Below are 10,062 nucleotides of genomic sequence, written 5' to 3' on the forward strand. Positions count from 1 at the left end.
AAAGTTTCAGCTGCCAATCAACAGTTGTCATTTAATGGTCAATTGGCCTCAGGTGCAGTTATGCAAATTAGATCACACCTGTCTGCAATTCAAGCAATTACCAATGATAGTCAAAAGAGCAAACGACCACATGCATATTGAAATGAAAATACATGGTATCTATGCATGTAGAGGACATGATTTTAATTCAGTTTTCCAGAAAAGTTCATGAAGTGTAGTACAAAGTGCAGCACATGGTACATTATTTCACAAGAATACTGGATGCTTTAAATTAGTTGTAGAAAAATTGACGATTATGGTCTCAAGCCATGAATTACAATCTAGGGCATTGTGGTTAAATTAGTGCAAACTGTGGATTATTATTTTTTTATCTCAGTTACTCAGCCTTTCTCTTTGCCTTTGTCTTTCCCTTTCCACCACAGCACCTCCGGAAGCAGAAACTGCAGGTCTTGATGAAGAGGAGTGCGAGGATCAGAACAATGGTGAGGAGGAAGGCCAGGACATCCAGGCTGTGATACTGGTACCAGGTGAGCTCGTGGGCTTGAACCCTCAGGTGCTGGGCCCCTTTGTTTCTCATGGTGAACTCGATCCAGAATACCGCCTCATCACGCGGACTCATTGGTCTGTCGTGGTGGATACTGGACAGCCACAAGGCGTTCTCCTTGTACCTATGAGCAGGGACATACAGGGGTGAAAATGTGAATCAATGCACTGTATGTATGAATACCAGTTTACCTAATCTGGACAAGGTGCTGCTGGCTGTTTCATTGGTGCATAAGGCGGTGACCTCGTGCTGTTCTTTTGGACGGGACCTTACTGACGAAGCTCAGCCACTACAAGCCTCTTTCTAAGATCTAGTTTCACGAGGGAATACCAGTTCACCTAATCTGGACAAGGTGCTGCTGGCTGTTTCATTGGATCTGTTAACTATTTAGTTTGCCCCCTCTACTGGGACAAATTTGTCTTGGAAGACCTTACCACAAGCTTTTGCTCCCTACAACACAGCCCCCAGGTTTAGTCTGCGTAATGGATGACATTGACACTGAAAATGCGTTGACATCAGTATTTTAAATCTATCCATGTTTAAAAAAAAAAAGATGTGGTCCTTGGAGCTGCTAAATAAACACAAAGCCATAATTGTGTCTGCCTGCTATCTTGGCTTATTGAACGAGTGGAGGAAAAGTAAGTAACTTACGATTTCTCATTGATGACGGCATTGACTGCATCTCTAAGGTCCTCAGTCTTCATGAAGTTCAAGTCTACAATAACTGCGGCTCCCTTTGCCTTAACATGGACCATGTTGTCTGGCTGGTCAGCGAACATGGGAATGCCCACCATGGGAACACCGTGGTAGATGGCCTCATAGATCCCATTTGTGCCACCATGGGTGATAAAAGCTCTGGTCTTAGGGTGACCTGATTGGGCACAAACAATTATGAAACATACATTACTTTCCTCAGTCAAGAGTGGCTATTGAAAATGCATCTTTCTATTTACAGCATGATACAACTACTATGGACGTATACTGAACATAGGAAAATGCTTGTGTGTGGAATGTCAAACTCATGGTGGCACTAGAGGAAAGTTCATGTGGAGGACCAAAGTCTTAAAGATACATGGTCTGGAAAGCTGGATATGAAAAACCAGCTTGTAATAATGTGTTATGAATGTGTAGTAGTTGGAAAATCCCTTGTCTCTGAATTGACATGCTTCCTTTTTGCTAAAGAACACTCTGAATGCGTTTTCTCTCATAAGGTTGGTAGCATTTTGTATTGTCAGACTAACGAATAAGGAAGAAAAATACAATTTTGTGGATACCCGATTGTATTAAAAAGATAACTGCCAAATTCTAAAAGCTTTACTCACCCAGTAGGTCATTCTGAGGGATCCAGTTGTATATTCTGGTGTTTGCACCCAGAGTTGCTGGAACTTCTCCGCTGTATCTCCACACCACCTATAAACAGGAAAACACTGTTAAACACAATCCTAATTCTATGTCACAATATACCACGTCAGTACATTAAATAATGCATGCAAGTTACTTGACACTGCAGTTTCAAGCAGTGGCTTCATAAAAGTAGTTGCATTTAAGGACATCTGTCAAAAAGCATTTAATTCACAAACTATATAGTTGTAAAATAAAACCTGCTTTCAGCCTGTTTGCAAGGATGACCTTTAAAATAATCATTGTGACAAAGCAATTGCAAGCTAAAGTGCAAGACTATGCCACTAAAACTGCTCTTGGAGGTCAGTCAAGTTAATTCCAGTTGAATCATTGAGATTGTCCTCTGACCTTTTGTGGGATCTGAGCGAGGGCTGAGGCTATCATGTTTGCCTTCTCTGTAGTGATGTTGTTGATGAATGATCCCAAAGTGAAGACCACAATGCCAGCGTCTCCAGAACTCTGCACAAACTCCTCCATATCCTGCAAGAATAACATTGTCCCAATGCAAATAAACCAGCATTTTAATTTCTTTCCTTTCCTACAGCATTTTAAGGGTTCATTCTCTTCAATGTTTTAGTCAGGAATACTGTTGAGGTGGTGTAATGATATGAATAGGCCTGTGATGGTAGAGACAGCCCTACCTCTGGTAGCGGTTTAGCAGGTCTGCAGTGGATCCCACCAACAAATTTGAAGTTAGGGAGGAAAGGACGAGGGAAATCGAAATCCCAGTAGGTTCGTATTAACCAGATATCTGCCCTACCCATCAACTCGCAGGCACTGGTGGGTGTTCCTGTCATGAAACAAAAGTACTGGATGACAGCGGCCCATTGAAGATGAGATGGACAATTTACATTATTGACTGACTGAAAATATAATTGTTGGCAAAAGTGACTGGATATAAAACAAGTGCAATGAATCTACAGCTATTGAATCAGCATTTTCATGTGGTCCATATAAAAATATTTGTTGCAGAATGGGTTGTGTATTTGAGTAATTCACCTTTGACTTCGGAGTAATATTTATCGAGTTCTTTCCAAGAAACATCATAAATCACGACGTCCTGCAATGCATAGAAGAGGAAGTTCCACACTCTCTCGGAGAAGTCCATCTTGTCGGTTAGTTTGCTCATAGCCCCGGGGACAAAGGAAGGAGGAGCAGGGAGCTGAGCACACTTTCTCTCCCAGTTATGGGCCAAAGAAAACCGCAGGGAGAAGACCAGGGGGATGCCCAAAATCTCTGCTACTAAGTCACTGCCAGGATAGAGGGGGTCAGCCAGGAGAAGGTCATAGTTTCCCTCCTTCAGTTTCTTCATGATGGATTCTGATTTCACCACACCGTCCAAATACTCCAAAGAATACTGCAGGTCGACCTTCATCAGATCCATGTATTTGATGTACATCTGCATGTAGCTCATATGATCTATCTCATAAATGGAGAATTGAAGGTACTCTTCCATGAACTCCTCAATGCTTATTGAGACCGAGACGTTGAAGGGTTCGTAGCCGAAGCGAGAAGGCTCACTGGTGTTCATGAACATCGACGTGCTCGGGACCAGAACCGTCACCTGGTGCCCCCTGTCGATCAGCGTCTCCAGCACAGGCTTCATGTTAATCCAGTGGCTGCCTTCAGCGTACCACACCAAAATGTTCCCTCCATTTGCGCTCGGTGTCGCACAAAGTAGCAGCAGGACGCAAACAGAGAGGTGCTGCCACGGCTTCATCGTGCTCGTCTGTCTGGGTGAAAGCTTGCTGTGCTCTGAACCTTTCTTATAAAGCTGCTCCTCGAAAAAGAATCAGTAACTAAATAAAGTTGAACTCTGGCTTGTAGCTCTTCTCTATGCTGCATGAAACATTAGATAACGGACCCACTCAAGCCAGTATTTATGGGTAAAAGGTAATGGCTGTAAAGATAAATTGGTATTAAAAACTAAAATAACCTGTACCGGAAATCCACAAACGCAAAATAAAAACAGACTTTTGATCCCCAGATTCTAATTGTGTTATATCATCCATCTCTCCTTAGCAAGAGTGTGATAATGCTGGTTGAGCTCTTCTCTTTGCTGACAATAAGAAGCGCAATCGTGTCTGTGTGAAAATATACTTCCTGAAAAGACAACGTTATGCCTTTGTAACAGTGGAGAGGGCATGGAAGAAGAAGACAACTCAAATTATGGTTTTCCAGCATTTATTTGCTTTAATTAATTTAAATATTACAGATTGAAAAGAAGAAATGATAAAGTACATTTTTAACTGTTACACCTTTATCACATTGTATCACTAGAGGGCACACTTATCCTGTGCTGTACTTGGAATGAGGGTTCATTTTTTCAACTCATTTAACTCTGTGTTTTTTGTTTGTTAAAGCCCTCGAGAGGATCGGCAAGCCAAACGTCAAACGCATCCGTCAGGAGTGTAATTACCCCTGTAGGAAAGGAAAAAGGTTAGTAAACCATAATGTTATGCCTTAAAAACATTGCAAATGCTTCAAAGTGTTGGTGTCATTTGCTTTTTTTTTTTTTTTACTTGTTTTAGATTTTTCTCAAGACAAACTGCAATCCAGGGATTTGTGGTTACATGACATGATTAAGCCAAGCAAGACAACCAGTGAATTGTTGGTATTTTCACCCATCATTTTTTTTACCAACTACATCTCAGGTTAGTCAGTTACTCAGCCTTTCTCTTTGCCTTTGTCTTTCCCTTTCCACCACAGCACCTCCGGAAGCAGAAACTGCAGGTCTTGATGAAGAGGAGTGCGAGGATCAGAACAATGGTGAGGAGGAAGGCCAGGACATCCAGGCTGTGATACTGGTACCAGGTGAGCTCGTGGGCTTGAACCCTCAGGTGCTGGGCCCCTTTGTTTCTCATGGTGAACTCGATCCAGAATACCGCCTCATCACGCGGACTCATTGGTCTGTCGTGGTGGATACTGGACAGCCACAAGGCCTTCTCCTTGTACCTATGAACAGGGGGGAAAATGTATTTTTGGCGACCAATTATGTTGATAAATATAAAGAAGGGTATACTATTTAGTATCATGTATTTAAAAACTAAAATACTCGGCAGGAAAGCCAATATATGAGGGGAAAGGTTAAGTATGCCATTGGTTTTGTAATTTCTTTGTGACCTTGAAACTCTGTCGTGTTAATTGAACTGACAGACTACATTAGGCCACGGCGCTTTTATGGCATGCCTTCAATCTTTCTCCTGTATTATTAATGTGAGCTTTCCCAATTGCGAGACATTCATCGATCCACCTATTTTCTGCTTATGTAAGGTTGGGGTAGCAGCGGCGAGTCCAAACAGAAGTCCCTATTACCAGAACGGTTTTCCAGCTCCTCCCTGGAAATCCCAGGCCATACCTGAGCCAGATGCATAATCTCTCCATTGTATTCTGGAGTAGTTTGGAGTAGTTTGCAGTGTTAGCGGTGTTGGTACCGTTAGCTAAAGCCGCCAGTTTACCGTCAACATATTGAGAGCTGTTTTTGATTATCAGGATAATATTGGGATTCACACATGTTTTTGCCAGGATAATTGTGTTACAATATGTTCATTTTGTCCCATGGCTACTTGAACTCCTTCACTTGGCGCAGAAACTTGAGACCTCCTTGAGATCCTGTACATTAAGATCACAAACAGAATCGATGACAAGGAACAACCCTGGACGAACCCAACATCCACAAAAATCTGTTTTGACTTCCTTTAGAGAATGTGGACACATCTCTCACTCCTGTTGTATAAGGACCCGATGGGTTGTACCAACGTCCCCTGTACCCCCATTTTCCTGCAGCTCCATTGCCTGATATCAGACAAAATTGTCAACTCGTTTCATGTCACAATGCCAGACGAATCCATCGACTCAACCTCGGTGGAGTGGGCAGATTCAAAGGTTTGACCGAGGCCAGCACTCCCTCCAACAGGGCTCTCTTGGTACACAGTCTACATACGTCTTGTAGACTGTGATGAGCAAAACTCCCAGGTGAAAAGGTGTCTTAGCCAAGATCCTCAAAGTACTCCTTCCATTGGTCAACAATGCCCCTAGTCTGTGTCTGAAGTTTTCTCCTGTGTGAGCAAATCCCTGCTTTCCTTTTCTGAGCTGTCTAACGGTTTGCCAGAACGTCCTGGTTTTCCCCTTGCCTTGCTATGTTTTTGGCTGAACTACCTTGAGGCCACCCAAAAGTACTATCTCCACTGCCTCCTTGAACTCCTACCTTACCCAGGGTTTAGCTTTGGTGCCAAAATTGCAACCCTTCTGACCTTCTGCACGATCTGCTCTGAGCCCAACTATATCTAGCTGGTATCGCTCCACCTCCTGTACTAGCTATGGCTCCTCACTTGCCAGAGAGGTGATAGTGGGTCTGCGATGTTGGGGGTCAGCAAGCCTAGGTCCCTGCAGATGGTGGTGGTGCATAAGGCGGTGACCTCGTGCTGTTCTTTTGGACGGGACCTTACTGACGAAGCTCAGCCACTACAAGCCTCTTTCTAAGATCTAGTTTCACGAGGGAATACCAGTTCACCTAATCTGGACAAGGTGCTGCTGGCTGTTTCATTGGATCTGTTAACTATTTAGTTTGCCCCCTCTACTGGGACAAATTTCTCTTGGAAGACCTTACCACAAGCTTTTGCTCCCTACAACACAGCCCCCAGGTTTAGTCTGCGTAATGGATGACATTGACACTGAAAATGTGTTGACATCAGTATTTTAAATCTATCCATGTTTAAAAAAAAAAAGATGTGGTCCTTGGAGCTGCTAAATAAACACAAAGCCATAATTGTGTCTGCCTGCTATCTTGGCTTATTGAACGAGTGGAGGAAAAGTAAGTAACTTACGATTTCTCATTGATGACGGCATTGACTGCATCTCTAAGGTCCTCAGTCTTCATGAAGTTCAAGTCTACAATAACTGCGGCTCCCTTTGCCTTAACATGGACCATGTTGTCTGGCTGGTCAGCGAACATGGGAATGCCCACCATGGGAACACCGTGGTAGATGGCCTCATAGATCCCATTTGTGCCACCATGGGTGATAAAAGCTCTGGTCTTAGGGTGACCTGATTGGGCACAAACAATTATGAAACATACATTACTTTCCTCAGTCAAGAGTGGCTATTGAAAATGCATCTTTCTATTTACGGCATGATGCAACTACTATGGACGTATACTGAACATAGGAAAATGCTTGTGTGTGGAATGTCAAACTCATGGTGGCACTAGAGGAAAGTTCATGTGGAGGACCAAAGTCTTAAAGATACATGGTCTGGAAACCTGGATATGAAAAACCAGCTTGTAATAATGTGTTATGAATGTGTAGTAGTTGGAAAATCCCTTGTCTCTGAATTGACATGCTTCTTTTTTTGCTAAAGAACACTCTGAATGCGTTTTCTCTCATAAGGTTGGTAGCATTTTGTATTGTCAGACTAACGAATAAGGAAGAAAAATACAATTTTGTGGATACCCGATTGTATTAAAAAGATAACTGCCAAATTCTAAAAGCTTTACTCACCCAGTAGGTCATTCTGAGGGATCCAGTTGTATATTCTGGTGTTTGCACCCAGAGTTGCTGGAACTTCTCCGCTGTATCTCCACACCACCTATAAACAGGAAAACACTGTTAAACACAATCCTAATTCTATGTCACAATATACCACGTCAGTACATTAAATAATGCATGCAAGTTACTTGACACTGCAGTTTCAAGCAGTGGCTTCATAAAAGTAGTTGCATTTAAGGACATCTGTCAAAAAGCATTTAATTCACAAACTATATAGTTGTAAAATAAAACCTGCTTTCAGCCTGTTTGCAAGGATGACCTTTAAAATAATCATTGTGACAAAGCAATTGCAAGCTAAAGTGCAAGACTATGCCACTAAAACTGCTCTTGGAGGTCAGTCAAGTTAATTCCAGTTGAATCATTGAGATTGTCCTCTGACCTTTTGTGGGATCTGAGCGAGGGCTGAGGCTATCATGTTTGCCTTCTCTGTAGTGATGTTGTTGATGAATGATCCCAAAGTGAAGACCACAATGCCAGCGTCTCCAGAACTCTGCACAAACTCCTCCATATCCTGCAAGAATAACATTGTCCCAATGCAAACAAACCAGCATTTTAATTTCTTTCCTTTCCTACAGCATTTTAAGGGTTCATTCTCTTCAATGTTTAAGTCAGGAATACTGTTGAGGTGGTGTAATGATATGAATAGGCCTGTGATGGTAGAGACAGCCCTACCTCTGGTAGCGGTTTAGCAGGTCTGCAGTGGATCCCACCAACAAATTTGAAGTTAGGGAGGAAAGGACGAGGGAAATCGAAATCCCAGTAGGTTCGTATTAACCAGATATCTGCCCTACCCATCAACTCGCAGGCACTGGTGGGTGTTCCTGTCATGAAACAAAAGTACTGGATGACAGCGGCCCATTGAAGATGAGATGGACAATTTACATTATTGACTGAAAATATAATTGTTGGCAAAAGTGACTGGATATAAAACAAGTGCAATGAATCTACAGCTATTGAATCAGCATTTTCATGTGGTCCATATACAAATATTTGTTGCAGAATGGGTTGTGTATTTGAGTAATTCACCTTTGACTTCGGAGTAATATTTATCGAGTTCTTTCCAAGAAACATCATAAATCACGACGTCCTGCAATGCATAGAAGAGGAAGTTCCACACTCTCTCAGAGAAGTCCATCTTGTCGGTTAGTTTGCTCATAGCCCCGGGGACAAAGGAAGGAGGAGCAGGGAGCTGAGCACACTTTCTCTCCCAGTTATGGGCCAAAGAAAACCGCAGGGAGAAGACCAGGGGGATGCCCAAAATCTCTGCTACTAAGTCACTGCCAGGATAGAGGGGGTCAGCCAGGAGAAGGTCATAGTTTCCCTCCTTCAGCTTCTTCATGATGGATTCTGATTTCACCACACCGTCCAAATACTTCAAATAATACTGCATGTCGACCTTTATCAGATCCATGTATTTGATGTACATCTGCATGTAGCTCATATGATCTATCTCATACATGGAGAAGTGAAGGAAGTCTTCCATGAACTCCTGTATGGTCTCCATTGAGACCGAGACGTTGAAGGGTTCGTAGCCGAAGCGAGAAGGCTCACTGGTGTTCATGAACATCGACGTGCTCGGGACCAGAACCGTCACCTGGTGCCCCCTGTCGATCAGCGTCTCTAGCACAGGCTTCATGTTAATCCAGTGGCTGCCTTCAGTGTACCACACCAAAATGTTCCCTCCATTTGCGCTCGGTGTCACACAAAGTAGCAGCAGGACGCAAACAGAGAGGTGCTGCCACGGCTTCATCGTGCTCGTCTGTCTGGGTGAAAGCTTGCTGTGCTCTGAACCTTTCTTATAAAGCTGCTCCTCGAAAAAGAATCAGTAACTAAATAAAGTTGAACTCTGGCTTGTAGCTCTTCTCTATGCTGCATGAAACATTAGATAACGGACCCACTCAAGCCAGTGGTTATGGGTAAAAGGTAATGGCTGTAAAGATAAATTGGTATTAAAAACTAAAATAACCTGTACCGGAAATCCACAAACGCAAAATAAGAACAGACTTTTGATCCCCAGATTCTAATTGTGTTATATCATCCATCTCTCCTCAGCAAGAGTGTGATAATGCTGGTTGAGCTCTTCTCTTTGCTGACAATAAGAAGCGCAATCGTATCTGTGAGTGAAAATATACTTCCTGAAAAGACAACGTTATGCCTTTGTAACAGTGGAGAGGGCATGGAAGAAGAAGACGACTCAAATTATGGGTTTCCAGCATTTATTTGCTTTAATTAATTAAAATCAGTTCAAAGTTAGTTTTATTTGTCACTTCTTCCATTAGTGTAAACATACAGAAGACTTGAAATTATGTTTCTCTTCTGTCTGACAAAGTACATTTTTAACTCTGTTACACCTTTCTCACATTGTATCACTAGAGGGCACACTTATCCTGTGCTGTACTTGGAATGAGGGTTCATTTTTTTCAGCTCATTTAACTCTGATGTGCTTTTTTGTTGTTTTTGTTTGTTAAAGCCCTCGAGGATCTGTGAGCCAAACGTCAAACGCATCCGTCAGGAGTGTAATTACCACTATAGGAAAGGGAAAAAGGTTAGTCAACCATAGTTTTATGCCTT

The 10,062-nt window shown here is 42.6% G+C and overlaps 1 protein-coding gene across 1 annotated transcript; it reads right to left on the reverse strand.

The window, feature by feature from the left end:
• Positions 1–376: 376 nt before the first annotated feature.
• LOC306740710 (uncharacterized protein) lies at positions 377–9,241 on the reverse strand (the record flags this gene model as incomplete). The annotated part of the gene is made up of 12 exons (XM_079222939.1): positions 377–668; positions 1,196–1,415; positions 1,867–1,954; positions 2,294–2,425; positions 2,587–2,735; positions 2,945–3,719; positions 4,630–4,900; positions 6,772–6,991; positions 7,444–7,531; positions 7,871–8,002; positions 8,164–8,312; positions 8,518–9,241. The coding sequence occupies 12 exons, from the start codon at positions 9,239–9,241 to the stop codon at positions 377–379; spliced, it is 3,240 nt and encodes a 1,079-aa protein (XP_079079065.1).
• Positions 9,242–10,062: the final 821 nt, after the last annotated feature.

The sequence above is a fragment of the Taurulus bubalis genome (genome assembly GCF_910589615.1).
Source record: "Taurulus bubalis genome assembly, chromosome: 8".
Lineage (NCBI taxonomy): Eukaryota > Metazoa > Chordata > Actinopteri > Perciformes > Cottidae > Taurulus > Taurulus bubalis.